This window comes from Durio zibethinus, chromosome 13 (genome assembly GCF_047325235.1).
Source record: "Durio zibethinus cultivar Kanyao isolate XHJ-2024 chromosome 13, ASM4732523v1, whole genome shotgun sequence".
Classification (NCBI taxonomy): domain Eukaryota; kingdom Viridiplantae; phylum Streptophyta; class Magnoliopsida; order Malvales; family Malvaceae; genus Durio; species Durio zibethinus.
Window position 1 is genome coordinate 18,281,602 of NC_143174.1, and position 16,804 is coordinate 18,298,405.

At 28.7% G+C, this 16,804-nt stretch overlaps 1 protein-coding gene and 1 pseudogene across 1 annotated transcript; one reads left to right on the forward strand and one right to left on the reverse strand.

Annotated features, from left to right (window-relative positions):
- Window positions 1-8,949: 8,949 nt before the first annotated feature.
- LOC111302522 (putative polygalacturonase At2g43860) lies at window positions 8,950-9,972 on the forward strand. The gene is made up of 4 exons (XM_022898396.2): window positions 8,950-9,056; window positions 9,226-9,352; window positions 9,458-9,577; window positions 9,739-9,972. The coding sequence occupies exons 1-4, from the start codon at window positions 8,950-8,952 to the stop codon at window positions 9,970-9,972; spliced, it is 588 nt and encodes a 195-aa protein (XP_022754131.2).
- Window positions 9,973-15,893: 5,921 nt separating this feature from the next.
- On the reverse strand, window positions 15,894-16,541 carry LOC149515378 (uncharacterized; annotated as a pseudogene).
- Between the last annotated feature and the right edge of the window lie 263 nt (window positions 16,542-16,804).

Sequence of the window (16,804 nt, forward strand, 5' to 3'; positions counted from 1 at the left end):
AGAGATCTTCAGATATCATTCATGTGAGCCATTTGACCTGGATCTTTTTTTTTGTTTTTTTTTTTTTTGGTACCAAAATCACCATTTCAGGTTTTCAATTTGAATCTCTTTTTTTATTTTTTCATTTTCTCATTTTTTTCCCTTTTTTTTCTTTTTTTTTTCTCTTTCCTCATTTTTCATCCATTATTGATATCTTTCATGTAGCATGATTCCATTGCTTCATCATGAGCATGTCTTTGCTCAACCTATGATCATTCAAGTTGAGTATTCACATTTGATCCAAATGGACTTTTCAAGGTTGTAATGTAGGCCAAGGTGAAGGGTCATAAAAAAAGGATATAATAGGCTCAAAACATGTATTAAAGAGGTTCAAAACCAAAGGATCATTTGATACAACTTGGCATTTTGCCCCCCACATCGTTTCACTACTTTTTCTTTCCTCACACAAAGGATTCTCATTACTTTGCCCTAAGTCATGTGTGGCATTTATTTTTTCTTTTGCTTTTCTTTCTCTTTTCATTTTTTAGACCTTTTGTGGTTTTTTTTTTTCAACAATTACCCTCCAGTTTAGAGGGTGATCCTTGGTTGGGGTTCTTCAAAAAAATGATAAGCTCAAAGGGGTAGCAAATAAATGGTTTTTCCAATGGTAAAAGAAAGATGGCCATTTTTCATCTCAATTGTGAATACCTTTCTTGAACATCATCTATTAAACAAAGCTCATGAACCTGTATAAAAGATTACATATCTTCAAGACATATCTCTTTCACCTCTAGTAATGGCTTACCCTCTTTATTTTTACTCAAATCATCTCTTCTGTGAATGAGTTCTCAAAATTAAATCTCAGAATTATTGTTATCTTTGTCCAAATATTCATCATCTGAAATTTAAGAATGGGAGAATGGGAGTATAAAGTTATGAAAGGTAACAGGGCATGGAGTAATGATCAAGTGAAAGAGAAAAATGTAATGAAATGCATTGACTTACCTTTATTAAAATGATAACAAGTGAAGTCATATTGTAAAAAAATCTAACATTGTTTGAAAAAAAAAAAATCCCAAAATGACAGAAGAAACCTTCAACCAGCCTTATCTCCATTGACATCTTGCCCCTCAATTCATTGTGAATCTCCGGATCCTTTCTGTTCTTAACTTTCGCTCAGTACACTAACATTAGGTGCTGTTGCTTTTCCTTGATCAAAACTTACCATTCCATCATTGATCAACCGTTGCACCTTATACTTTAAAGCAGTGCAATTTTCAGTAGAATGGCCAGTAATTCCATAATGGTAGTCACAACGGGCTGTAGGATCATACCACTTTGGATAGGGTGGTTTAAGTGGTTCCACATGGCTGGAGGCAATCAAGTGGCTATTATAGAGTTCTCGATATAACTCTGTATAAGTCATAGGGATTAGATCAAATACAGGTTTTTCTCGAGTAGTCCGTTGTTCTCGTGAGCCATTTGTTGGGTTAGTAGGACGAATTTGGGTTCTTACCGGAGCTTGAATATTAAGGCGGTAATTGGATGAATAAGATGGTTGTGGAGCTAGCTGGTATGGGTAGGATGAGGCATTATTCACAGCGGGATAGTATGGAGAGTAGCCTTGGGATGGATAAGGTTGATAACCCCTGAATTGTTGTCTATCAAAGCTCACAGCTTGAGCTTCAGCTTCTTTCTTTTCTGATGTCTTCTTGGTTTCTCCTCCTTTCAACTTGCCATTTTTTATGGCACTTTCAATAATTTCTCCAGAGATTACTATGTCAGCAAAATTCTTTGTTGCATTCCCTATCATCTTTTCATAATAGGGAGGCTTTAAAGTGCTAACAAACAGCACTGTGGTCTCTTTCTCCGTCAGTGGAGGTTGTACCTGTGAAGCTATATCCCTCCATCTCTGGGCGTATTCTTTAAAAGACTCATTTGACTTTTTCTCCAGATTTTGCAAAGATAAACGATCAGGGGCCAAATCGATGATGTGTCGATATTGGCTGATGAAGTCATGAGCCATATCGCTCCAGGAGCGAATGTGGGTTCTATCCAACTGAACATACCACCTGGCAGCAGAACCAGTAAGACTGTCCTGGAAAACATGCATCAATAGCTTTTCATCATGCGCATGAGCTGCCATCTTTCTGCAATACATTGTGATGTGAATTTTGGGGCATTTTGTACCATCATATTTTTCAAATTTCGGTACTTTAAATTTATAGGGGATAACCACATCAGGAACTAGGCAGAGCCCAGCAGCATCAACTGACCCATAACAGCTAAATCCTTCCACAGCCCGTAGCCTCTGCTCTAGCATGCTAATTTTGGAGCTTTCCTCAGCTTCCACCCTTACCTTTTCCTTCTCCTTCTCTTTTACATCATCTAGATCAGGAATTGGTTCTGCTGCCTTTTCAGTGAAGACAGGATTTATATAGCTATCATACTGCCCTGGGTTGAAAGCTGATGGCATTCTAGGACATGTTGGATATGCAAAATGTTGTGGTGGGACCTCTTGGGCAGACTGGGCTTGAGGTGGGCCAAAACCTGGAGGGTACAATGGGTCAGCCACTTCTTACTGGCTTGTACTTCCTTCGACTCCTTTTCCTTTATTCATATTATTGAGAGCCTCCAGAATTTTGCTAAGTTCATTTTCAATCTTCTCCTGAGCTTTTTCTAGTTTTTCAAATCTATGAGAACTTTCCTCCTCCATTTGCCTTGCTCTGGATCTTGTGTTGTATGGATGAGCAAGATTTTCGCTAGATGGAGCTATCCTCGGACCTTGAGTACCATACTTATGATTAGAAATGTTATGCTGTACCTTATGTATGATGCTTTGATACACAAATGAAATGTACATTTTTTGAATGAAATCTAGTATGAAATGAATGCAAATGATTGTGTTGAAACATGATCATGAAAAGAATACAGATGCATACAATCAGACAAACAACATAGTTAGTTCCATGGATGAAAATGATGCTGATGCATAATGTTACATATGATAAAAATAATACACAAAGTTAAACAATCAAAATGATTAGATAACCACCATTTTTTGTGTCCTAATTTTAGGGCATATCTATCATTGGGTAGAAAGAGCTCTATCCTAGGTGTAGGCACTCTTAAGGTTCACTACATGCGGTTTTAAGGTCAAAGTCTAAAGGTCCTCAAATTGTTCTTTACATCCCTGTCCATCACAGACTAGTAAGACACCCTAATCCTCACCCATTACAGGCTACAAGCGAAAAAGGTTCAATTTGAGTGGGAGTATTTCGCTAGCCACTGCGGAGGCATTAGACCTCACGAAAGCAATAGGTACTTTACTCCCTCCTAGAGGGACGGAGCTCGGGTATAGAGCTCATGTTATGCACATGCATATGAATGACATAATTAACAAGGTAACTAAACATGAATGAACAATAACATATATATACAAAAATGGTTCAATTTTATTAGGCTTTTGGATAACACAAATTATTTGCTGGCCTGACTCTCAAGTCCCCAGCGGAGTCGCCAAGCTGTCATAACGTCTAGATCCGGGGATCTATCGCTAGACATTGACTTTTAGGGAGTCGCCACCAATCTTTTTTGTCTAGGTGCGATTGGCCACCTATGGAATCTGTCCTTTTAGGGAACACCTAAGTTTAAGGGTCCCTAGAAGAATAGGTTCAGGTCTACAAACCAGAACAGAGTTCGGGAGTTCGGTTACGTGTAAGGAAGGTTATAGCACCCTCACAACGCCCATCAAAAGATGGTACCAGCTTAAATTTGTGTTATCCAAAAGCCTTAAAATTTTACCAAGTAATTAATTATTGGAAACTTTTCTCAATTGACTCTAATCCTTTTAGCAGAAAATTGAGAAAATTCCCTCACCTCAGGAGTATGCAAGAAAACTACTGTTTCACTTACAGAGGCTCCGTCGTCGGATTATTTAAAGAAAAAAACAAAATCAAAATTAAGATAGAAAGGAAGGAAAGAATGATTTTTTTTGTAGGGAAAATTGATACTTTCAACTTTTCCCTAAAAATATTTTTTGGAAATTTCGATTTTCAAGGAAAATTGATACTTTCAACTTTTCCTCAAAAACCCTTTTTTTGAAAATTTATTTCTAAGGAAAATTGATACTTTCAACTTTTCCCCAAAAATATTTTTTTTTGAAATTTTGATTTTTAAGGAAAATTGATACTTTCAACTTTTCCCCAAAAATATATTTTTTTTGGAAATTTATTTTTCTTTTAAGGAAAATTGATACTTTCAACTTTTCCCCAAAAATATTTTTTTTTGAAATTTATTTCTGAGGAAAATTGATACTTTCAACTTTTCCCTAAAAATATATTTTTTTTTTGGAATTTTTTATTTTTATTTAAAGAAAATAAAATAATAAAAAATAAATAAAAAGAATATTACACAAACCTAATCTAATAAATAAAAATTAAAATAAATAAAGAAATAAATAAAATAAAAAAATTCAAAAAAAAAAAAAAAAAAAAAACAAACCTGGAGCAGCTCGGATCGCGGCTCGGCTCAAGGCAGGAAAACGGCTCGGGGGGAGCGGCTTGGCGGCTTGGCTCGGCTCGGCTCGACTCGGAGGGGGCTGGCACGCGCGGGTCAGAAAGCGGGTCGACGCCCGGGTCGGGTCGGGTTGCGGCAAAACGCGCGGATCCTCTGGGTTACTTAAGGCCAAAACGACGTCGTTTTGGGAGGGTATAAAAGGCACCTTCCTCCATTTTTCGGCAGAACGCTCCTCCCCCTCTCTCTCTCTTCTTCCTTTTTCTCTCCCTTCTCTCTAGAAACCGAAGAACACCGGTGCCGGATTCTGGAAATTTTCGCCGGAATCTGGAAATTTCACCGGAAGTTGGCCGGAAAGTCGCCGGTTTCTGGGATTCTTCGCCGGAAACTGGGCAGGTCGCCGGAAACTTCAATGTTGGCCGGAATTTTCGTCGGAAAATTCAAACTTCGCCGGAATTTTCGCCGGAATCTAGAAATTTCCCAGAAATTTCCAGAAAAAATTTTCGCCAAAAATTTCTAAAAATTTTTTTCTCACTCTCAGAACACTCCTAAACTTTTCCTAGCTTCCTATACGCCTCCTTTTCTCTTAAATCAGTAGCTTTGCTTACTGTTTTCTGTGTTTCTGAACTGTTCCAGGAGGTGCTTTATATAGGGATTGATCAGGAGTTTCTGATCAATCCCAATTCCTCCTTGGACGGGAATTCAATCTTTGAATCCCACTGGACTCTTCTGATTGAATTCCCACTTCCAATGGGATTCTTCAGCCTTCAATCTCAGCCCTCCAAAATCAAAAAAAAAAAACTAGATAATTAGCAAAGAAAATCAAAAATTAAAAATTAAAAATAATATCAGATAATTCGGGAAAAAGAAGATAGAATTAACAGATGATTAAAAAAAAAATAACAAATAAAATAAGATAAACCCAAAAATATATTACACAAAAAAAATAATAATAATATATAACTGTATAAATAAAATACATATAAATCTAATCTGAATAAAAATAAATAAATAAATAAAGATATACATAATAATAATAATAATAATAATAATAAAATACATAAAATACAAAAAAAAAAAAATATACAAAATTAAAATGGGACTTACCCATTTGGATCAGACCCAATTGATCTGGGCCCGGACCCAATTGGGTGTCTACACCATCCTTATCGGTTTTTGACTCCTCATCACACTCTATATCTAGATGACCAATTATACCACAATTGTAACAGAAGTTAGGCAGACGTTCCTACCCCAGTCTACCCAGGATGTCTTATCCTTCTTTCCCCTCAATTATGACTGCCCTTCGCAATGGCTTACGGATATCAATGGCGACTCAAAATCTCATAAATCTTGACTAGCCCCCTCCCTCTAGACCTGCATCTACTTCGTGTAAAACACTTATTTTTCCTCCCAAGCAAGCAACTATGTCTTGAGTTCTTATCCCTAAAGGTAGGCTGTAAGTCCGAATCTAGAAGGTGGCTTTAAAAAAATTGTAATCTGTTGGGCATAAGTTCGTCTTATACTTCTCCATTAATAATAGGTTCTTATCAAACGACCACGGGGCCCCAGCTAACACCTTGTTTTTATTAGCTTCTAATGCGAACTTGAAGAGAAATATGCTATCTTCTAAAGCCAAGATCTCAACTTCTTTGGCAGTCCTCCAGATAACTTTTAGGGTACTCATCATGGCCTCTTTGTTGAAAGATCTTATTGTTAGCAGTTTTCCTACCATCTATCTATTTTCATCATCACTTGCCCCCTCCAGAATGCTCTCCCCTGGCTGAATATATTCTAATTCTTCTTCCATAAAGGAGAGACGCTTCCATAGATCATCTAACTCGTCCGCCATTCACTGACTACTTCTCTACGTTTAAACTATAACCGCCTAAACACAACTTTTCAGAACAATTAAGAATGAAATAATAAAAAAAATGAAAAAACTACCTAAAGATTCTATTAAGAACATAAAACCCTAGGATGAAACTCTAGGACGAACCAAGACTTCTACTTCTCCCACCCGTGGAAACTTTTCCAATTGAATGGTTCTTTTTAAGTCAAATATCATTTTTCCATAATCATTTTGGAACCTATGTAAAAATGAGAAAAGTGCATAATTTTTGAATATGTGAACTTATTAAATGATACATATCAATTGTCATTAAATAAAAATATTGTATTTAAACAGATTATTTCCGATTCACGATTTGCTTAGCATGATATATTAATCAAACAAAAACTTTTATAATTTAAAAATAATAAAATAAATAAAATTTTATTGTTTTCTTTAAAGTTTTGGACAAAATATTAAACAACTCTTAGTTCTAATTTATTTATGAGTTAACCATTTCAATTTACGTTTTACCTTAAGTAATTACTTCCAATCTTAATAGGACTATTACATTTAGAATCATATGGCATTATGACAATATAAATAAGTTTAAAAGTGAATCCAACAAAATTCTAGGACCATGTATATGAACATTCCAATTTAGATAAACTATGTGCTAAAGTGTGCTCCACTCCTCACATGCAAAAAGTTGCAGGCAATATGATCTTGGCGAATTCAACAATATCATGTACTATTCCACCCTTTTTAAAGATCACCTTTAATTTCAAAAGCAATTACTCTTATTTTTGGACATAATTTATCTAAATTGGAATGTCCTACTTGAACATTATAAATAAGTTTGCTGTGATGCATTAGAGTATTGGCTTTGAAAGTTTGCTAGCTCTTTAATTCTTTAATTTTATTTTTTGCTTCATTTGTTTCTTACTTACTTCTTTTGGTGCTATTTGTATTTTTTATTGTTTAATTAGTCTTATATATGTTTATGATGCTTATTTTGATAATGTCAATTTTTTTTTATTATTTATTTAAGTTGTGTAAATTAATATAAAAGTTTTAAACCCATGAGTAATAATTATATATATAAATTTTAAATATAATATAATTAATAATCTTATATAAGGATAAAAATATTTAAAATATACATATAAATTGACATTTTTTATTTTAAATGAAATAACTATTCTTGACAAAATTATTTTTTAAAAAAATATATAACATATCTCAAATACATAAATTCATATGATATGTTGCATTAAAATATAATTTTTTAAAATGTTTTACAAAATTTCAAATATAGATAGTATTAAAAAAAAAAAGCTAATAAATTGGTAGACGGTACTTAGAAAGTTAAGTCAATTCATATAAGCCAAAAAAGCATATTATATAATTATTTAGTGAAAACAGTTAATAAATTGATATGAAATGAAAAAAGGAAAACAAAATAAAAATGCAAAATGGTAACAAAAACTTTTGATTGATTAGGTAAAAATTGTAAAAGTTAAGAAAAATATAATTTGAGTCAATTAAAAAACCCAAAATTTTATAATTTAAGTAATGGGCAAAGTGATAAAAAAAAATTGAATCATACTATTTAATGAGATATGAATGGAAAGGGAAAAATATTTTGAATTAAATTAAAAATTAAAAATTGCTTTGGAAAGGAGTTAATATTTAAAAAAGGTAAGAGTTATATTTTCAGTAAATTACCATGATTTTAGGATAAATTGATTTCAATTATACATTTAATATTTTTAAAAAATAAATAGTAAAAAAATGTAAAGTAAATAGATATTTTAAAAAAATTAATGCAATTAATTTATTTAAAAATGAATGTTTTGACACTAATTTGCATTTGATAGTAGATTTTTGAACCATTGTATGATTAAAATATAAAAATTAGAACTATGAAATTATCAAAATTAAAAAGAAATAATGATAAAGAGTTTTAATAATATATTTTGAGTTGTAAAATTATGCGTTATGATTTAAATTGAAAAGAAGTGTGAATACAGTGTGAATTCATATTCTTATATTTTATTTGCATCTCAAGTTATGTCTTCCAATCCTAGAAAGATGATTGTAATGATAATATGATATAATTACATAATATAAAAATCATTATTATTTAAAATAAAACTCAATTATAAATTAAAAAAATTAATTAAAAGTAACGATTATAGATTTAAAAATGCTATTAACAAATTCATAAAATGAGATAACATTATACCTAAAATATCATAATGAAAGTACTTTTTAATTGGTTACAACAATATTTGTATTTTATTTTTTGTAATAAATAATTAAACAAAAATATGTTTGTATTTTGATTTTGTAATAAAGAATAGAAGAAAAATATAACATATTTAAAATTTATTCACATCATTTCCAAACGTAATCATGTAAAAAATAAACTTAAAATCAACTAAAATGAAAAGAAATCTTATATGAAATTTAATAAACAAATGCAATAACATAAAAAATCAATTAATTATTTATCCAAATTATTAGGACAAACTGCTAAAACAAAAAATAATGTTGCAAATCAACTGAAGCTTAAAAAAAAAAAAAAGAAACTACAATCTAACATCAATTAACTGGTTTGCATGCACTCTCTTAAATTGATTGCAGGTGATGACTGCATTGCTCTAAAAGCTGGCTCTCCTAGCATCAATGTTACTGAAGTTAAATGTGGACCAGGTCATGGGATCGGGTTTTTGAGTTTGGTTTTTGGTTTATGAATGAAGTTTCATATAGTTTATATACTTAGGATATGCAAATGATTAGGGGAAAATGAAGAAAAAATTAAAAATAAAAATTGTTGGTTGGATGATATGTCTGGTCTAACCACGTGCTTTTCTAACTGCTGCACATACTTGTAGTATTGGAAGTCTTGGAGAAGGAGCTGATGACCAAGTGGAGCAGGTGCATGTGACAAATTGTGCTTCCAATGCGACTCAGAATGGAGCAAAGAATCAAGACAACAACGGTAAACGTATTGGAATATATGTCAAAAGAAACAAAATTTTATGTAGAATTGATAAAGCTTATAAGAAAAATATTAGTATGGAAATTATTACACACAATCACTTTCCTTGAACCTTTATTTTACAGGGAGGATCAGGGTTTGCAAGGGAGATTTCTTTTGAACAGATTACACTAATAGCATCTGGAAACCCGATAGATATCGACCAACATTATTGCAATGGCAACGATCACCATTGTCCGGATGCGGTATGGTTCATAACATATTGTTTACAGCAATAGCTTCTGCTAAGTTTTTTTAAGTACAATACACATCCATCAGAACCAATCCTGTAGCAACAGTTGCTACGTTGATTCAAATCAAAAGTGATGGATGCTTTTCTCATTTTTTTTCCAAAAAAATGACACAGGGAAAAGCAGTAGCTGTTAGCAGTGTAACTGTAACATACAGAGGATTTTATGGAACTTGTGCAGATGATGAAGTGATTAATTTGGATTGCAGTAATCAAGGTCGTATCGGCATCACCATAGACAATGTGAACGTAACCTCTTCACTGCAAGGACAGCAGCTTCAAGCCATTTGCAACAATGCACATGCAAGAGCTACCTCAACTTTACCTGTCATATCTTGCCTGTTGCCTTGATATAACCCATTTATGCATAAGCAAGTGGTTCTCTTGGCATTTTTTTTATAAAGAAAGATTCTGGATGTTGTTTTTCTTGTTTCATAGTAAAATTTATTGTTTGTTTCTTCATTGCTTTTCTTACATTTTCTACCCGGAAAAGAAAGATCAAATCAGGCAATCAGGAGATGGGGTCAATGATTGAAAGCAGCCTCTCTGTCAGTCTTGGGATGAAAAATTAACAGCCAAAGACCGAAGGTAAGCGTGAGATCATGAAAATACATACTTTAGTCTTTAGGCCTTGGTTCATCATAGTTCTTTCTATATTTCTATCCAAATAATTGCCCGAGAATTGCATGAAGTCAGAAAAGATTGAGAACTACCCTTTATGTCAGTTTGTTTGGTTTGAATTATATTCAAATTTACTGCAATGTTGATGTCTTTTCCTCATACAGAAAAGTGCCAAGCAGTTCTTTCCAAGAATTGATTAAAGTGAAATGGCTTAAATCCCTGATTCCCGTAAGTGAAACTGAAATGAAGAACATAAAAAAGATGAGAAACAGCACGATCAAAACTCAGGTATAGACAGTTAGGATAAAGTAAAACAAAGTATTAACTGCTTACAATACCTGGGGTGAGCTTTTCTTGAAGTCTCTTAAAACTCCTTTCAGCATTTATATTGTCTAAGCCCCCCTCCCCCCCCTCCCCCCTTTCCCTACCTACTGCAACCGTGCAATTCCAGCCTGTGTTATTTACAAGGAAAACAAAGCGCTTGAAATGGAAAAGTATTTGGAATTCCCTCCATATGAGTTAATTACATTTTTGATACCTTAACTTTGGAAAATATACAAATTAGTACCTAATTAACTAAAATATATAATTTACACCTCAAACTTTCAACACACTGTATCATTTTAATCCAAATTTTAATATTATTAACTTATTTATATGGTATCTAACCAGTATAGTTTTATTATACTAATATGATACCCGACTGTTATTGAGAGTTAAAATTTTTTTTGTTTTGTCATCTTTATTTATTGAGTTTTTTTTTTATCGCAAAAGTTATCTAATTAAAAAATAGAAAAAAGTAAAAAAAAAAACAAATGAGGACGACATGTGAATATTTCAATTGGCCTCTTTTTTCTTACAACTTTTATCCAATAAAAAAAATGAAAAATAGTTTTTCTAAAAAGACATAGACCAATCATAACTCAATCTCAATTTAAAAAAGAAATTATCCCTTATAGACTGAAATGAATCGAAATCTATGAAATACAAATTGATTTAGCTTTTTTATCAATTGATATTTGTTGTTACAAAATTTATTTAATTAAAAATAAAAAATATGAAAGAAAAAAAAAGCCAAATGGGATGTCTTGTGGACATTTTCATTGGCCTCCTATTTTTCACAAAACTAAATTAATTTCAAAAGGCATAAAAACAAAAAAAAAGGAAAAATAAAGAAAAAGTAAATAAAAAAAGATCAAAGAAAAGAAAAAGAGAAAAAAAATGAAGCAAATGACTTGATATGTGATATATCCTTGGCATTAAGTGGGTCACCAAAAATTATTTAAAAATTTTAAAATATTTACTAAATATATAAAAAAGAAGAATAATAGAAAAAAAAGTAAAAAAAAAAAAACAAACACGTTGTATACTATTGGTATCAAGTAAGTCTCATACAAAAAGAAAATTAAAATCTTTAAAAAATACTTATAAAAACTTTTAAAAAGGAAAAAGAAAAAGAAAAACTATAAAAAGAAAAAGCGAAAAAAAAAAAGATTGTTATAAAGTGGGTCCCACCTTTAAATTTTTTACAAATTTATCAAACATAAAAAAAAAGTAAAAACAAAAATAAAAAAAGCAATAAAAAGTTTAAAAGTAAAACATTTAATAAAAATAAAAAAGCAAAAAAAAAAAATTTAGGAGTGCCATGTGACATTTGGGTTATACTCCATATATGAACAAAATTTTTCTGATGGAAATATTTAAAAAATGATAAAAAAATTGGTAAAATTGGTCTAGCCTTAAAAAATTTTAAATCTTTAAAAAATTATTTGTAAAATTTTAAAAATTCAATAAAAAATTTTCTACCAAAAAATTAAAAAAAATCTCAAAGAGCAAAGAAAAAAAAAAGGAAAAAAAAATTAAGAGGAAGCACTATATGGCACATGCATGATAGGCACTATTTATCATACATGAGTATGATTTATATTTTAGATAGCAAAAAATAAAAAAATAAAAAAAAGTCAAATGACTTAACATGTAACATACTATTAATATTAAGTGAGTTTGAAAATTAAAATATAAAAATTTATTTTTTAAATTTATAAAAACAAAAAAAGCTCATGACATACCTTTAATATCAATTGAGTCTCACAAACAATAAAATATAAAAAAAATCTTTATTAAATATTAAAAAAAAGAAAAAAGTTAAAAAAGGTAAAAGAGGAAAAGCAAAAAAGATAATTTGGTGTAAGTGGATCTCACACATAAAAATAAAATCTTTAAAAAGTAAATATTTTATAATTTTAAATAATATTATTAAATATTTTTCTAAAAAAATTTAAAAGAATAAAAAAGTAAAAAACATTTGGTATAAGTGGGCCCCTACATAACAATTAAATATTTAAATATATATTTTATAATTTTAAAAAATATTCATTAAATATTTTAAAAGAAAAAGTAAAAAATAAAAAAAACAAAATAAATAAAATAAATGACAATACACATGGCAACCAAGGATAATGTATCGTTGATAGTACATTAGCAAAATTTATATTTTAGATTAAATAGTTAGTAAAATATATACTTTTATAAATATCATCGAGTGATTTGAGGCAAAGTATTCTAAATCAGCTTTTGACTCGTTCTTGCATTTTTATAAGAACTAGACCCAGCTTGATTCGATGTTGATTTTTACAAAAAAGAACATATTGAATAAAGATGGATCAAAATATATCATATATTAAATTTTTTATCAAACAAAGATGTTAAAGGTTAATTAAAATTTTCTTATTTTGTCATTTCTATTCTCTATTTATTTTTCAAATTTTATATAATTAAAAAAAGATAAAAAGTAAAAAAAAAATCCCTAATAAAGATGATACATTGATACCTAAACTGATTTTTTAATATCATAAAATATATATAATTAAAAAATAAAAATCTAAAACAAAAAAAATTACAAACAATAAAAAAATAAAAAACAAAAAAAAGAGTTCTTAAAGTATGCCATATGGACACTCTAATTGAATTTAAAATATTAATTTTTTAAATTAAAGTATTAAATAATAATTTTATTAATATAAATGTTAAATACATATTTGATCCCCTAACTTTATAATTTTTAACATATTGGTACTTAAAATATTTTTCTGTCACATTGTTACTTGAACTTTCAAATCGTTATCAGATTGGTATCTCTAACTAATGTCGTTAATCAATTTTGTTGATATAGCATAAATATCCAATAAGATACTAACACATGTAAAAAATGTACAGTTAACGCCACATCATAAATGTCATTTATGCCTACGTCATATTTAAAAGAAAAATTCAAAAAAATATAAAAAAATTATAAAAAATAAAAAAATTATAAAAATTTTAAACAATTCTAAAAGAATTATAAAATTTTTTTAAAAATTTAAAAAATTTTAAAATAAATTCTAAAATTAAAAATTTTTTTACTCTAAAAATTTTAATAACTTATAAAAATTATAAATAATTCTAAAAATTTTTAAAATTTTTTAAAAATTTTAAAAATATTTAAAAATTGTTGAAATTTATTAAAAAATTTTTCAAAAGGAAATTTTAAAATTTTTTTGAATATGCCAAATTTTTTAAAAAAATTTCTCAAGAACTTTAAAAATTCTAAACAATTCTAAACAATTGTAAAAATTTCTAAAATTTTTTTAAAAATTATAAATTTTTTTATAAAAAAATTAAAAATATGAAATGTTTTTATAAATTGCAAAATTTATCGAAATTTAGAACATTTTAAAAATTTTGAAAATTTTTAAAAAATCAAAAAAATTCAAAAAATATTTATAAGAATTAAATTTCTTTAAAGTTTACAAAAATACAAAATCTTATAAAACTGAAAGTATGAAAAAATCTAAAAACTTTTAAAGTTTTTTGAAAAATTAAATAATTTCAAAAATATGTAACATTCTTTAAAATTAAAAAATTTGAAAATTAAATAATTAAAAATAAAAAGCATTCTATTAAATGTTTTGGATATTTTTTAAAATTTGGAATTTTTTGAAAAATTTAAAGTTTCCTTAATTCTTTTTGAAATTTTAAAAATTTCTGGAATGTTTAAAGTTTTTTAAAAATTGTTAAAAGTTTTTAGAAATTTTTAAATTTTTTGAGAATTTTTTATTTTTCTAAATTGTAAATGTTTAAAAATTTTTAAAAGTTTTAGAATTTTAGAATTTTTTAGAATTTTCTTAAAATTTTTGAAATTATTTCACTTTTTACAATTTTGAAAATTTGTTAGAATTTTTAAAATTGTTTCATAAATTTTTTTATTTTTTTGAATTTTTTATATATTTTAAAATTTTTAAAATTTTTTTGAATTTTTAAAATTTGAGAAAAAATTAGTTTAGTATTTTTCAAAATTTTTAGAATTTCTTAAAATTTTTAGATTTTTTTTTAACTTTTGAAAATGTTTTGATATTTTTATAATTTTTAAAATTTTTTTAGAATTTTTAAATTATTTTTAGACTTTCTAGAATTTTTTGTTGAATTTTTTTTAAAGATGACGTGAGCATGACATGGCAGTAATGATGTGGCACTAATTAGAATTTTTTATAGGTATCAATATTTTATTAGATATTCTTACTACATTTGCAAAGTTGACTAACGATGTTAGTTAGAGGTACCAATATGATAACGATTTGAAAGTTTATGTAAAAATATAACAGAAAAATTCTTTACGTACCAATGTGACTAAAATTATAAAGTTCAGAGGCCAAATATGTATTTAGCTCTTAATATAATACACATATAAAATATATATTTTTATATATACCTTGAATTGAGTTGGACAAAATACATTAAACGTATTTTCATCCAAATATAGTATCTTACAAAAAATTCGACCTATCCTAACTCGATTATGATTTAAAAAAATTGCCCCTATCAAATTGAGATAGGATGAAACATGTTGGATACATATTATTTTGGTATCTTGAGTAAATAGCATCCATGATTCCTAAATTTTGGGCCAAATTTTATATTGGTTCTTAAATTTTAAAAAGTTCTAATTGAGTTCTTAATTGCCCAAATATATATTAATGTAGTCATCCGTCTATTGCACTATCTAAATTGACAAAAATTCAATGTGGCATGATATATAAACTTACCAAATTTTATTACATGAAATTTTTTAATGCCCAGTAAGCAAATCATAAGACACAAAAGATTAAAGACTAAAAAAAAGATTCTGAGTATTCAACCTCTTGAAACTAAAAGCTTTTTCTGAGTATTCAACAATTAGGATCAAATAACATAAACTCAGCAACTCAAGGGAAATCTTGGATAAAAGAAGGACAAAATGTGTAAGGAAAAATGATATTTCCTCTACCCAATTTTGCATCTTAGCTAAAAGATGAAATAGCTTCAGTGGTATCAACATTTTTTGGGCCTTTGTCACTTTGAAATTATGAAATCCCATTCTAATTCAATGCATTGGTAATTAGAAAAAGCCTATTGTAAGTTTGAACAAGCAAAAAAAAAAACATATATGTTTGCAAAAAATAAATTTAGTTTGTTAAGTCAATTTGAAAGAAAAAAAATTGTTTTATTTGTTATCCTTTTGTTCCAATTCTGAGGTTAACAATTGCCATTGCAATGAAAAATAAGATGGAAAATATTTCAATTTCTTGATCTTTTGGTGCTAATAATTAAATAACTAATAACAAGTAAAAGGAAATTTATTGAAAGCAAACTAACATTTTATCAAAATTTGATAATAAACAAAAAGAGCTATGCCTTGCTTATCTAAATCGGAGCGTCATTTCCTATCTTACGATAGAAGTGGTCCATGCAGTGAGTTCTAGCTAGAGAGGGTTTATCAGCAACGGGCTAGGAACAATCTTGATTGGTCACTGAGTGAGTAATCGATTGTGTAGACTAGGTTGGAATGGGGAGTAAGTCGAGAAAGAAATCCTAATTGGCCTATGCCTTTTAATGATGATTCTCAAGTGATTAAGATTCACCATATTTTTTCTTGGTGGCAACTTTAGTTGATCTTTCAATGAGAAATTAGAGGAAAAGATCGATAGAACACGAGATGAGGAATAAGGCCTTTGAGTTTACTTTGTTAATGTCTTTTTCAAGTTTCATGATCTTTTTGACCCTTTTTGTCTGTAATTGTAGTTGGATCGAATCAACGACCTTATCTTCTACCATTGACGAGATGTAATGTAAGGAATTATGCCTTTAACTTAGAGAAAGGCTTCAGTTCGAAACGGTTGAATACTCAAAATCCTTTTTTAAGTATTTAGTCTTTTGGCTTTTATGAATTGCTTATTGGAATTAACAAATTCTACATAATAAAACTTTGTAAAGTTATGTGTCATGCCACATTAGATTTTTTTATCAATTTTAATGGTCAAATAGATGGAGGTACTATATTAATACTGTTTAGGCAATTGAGAACTTAATTAAAATTTTTTAACATTTAGAGACTAATATAGAATTTGACCCAAAATTTAAGGATCATAGATACTGTTTGCTTTGGTATCTTTATCATGCGGCATATTTTGTTATAAGATTTATTTAATTAAAAGTATAAAAAAAAAGATGAAAGAGGAAAAAAGACAAATAGAGTACTACATAGACA

Coding starts and splice junctions, on each gene's coding strand:
- LOC111302522 (XM_022898396.2), top strand. CDS start 8,950: ATGCACTCTCTTAAATTGATTGCAGGTGATGACTGCATTGCTCTAAAA. Junction 9,353..9,457: donor GTAAACGTATTGGAATATAT/GTCAAAAGAAAC, acceptor TTTATTTTACAG/GGAGGATCAGGGTTTGCAAG. Junction 9,578..9,738: donor ATCACCATTGTCCGGATGCG/GTATGGTTCATA, acceptor AAAATGACACAG/GGAAAAGCAGTAGCTGTTAG.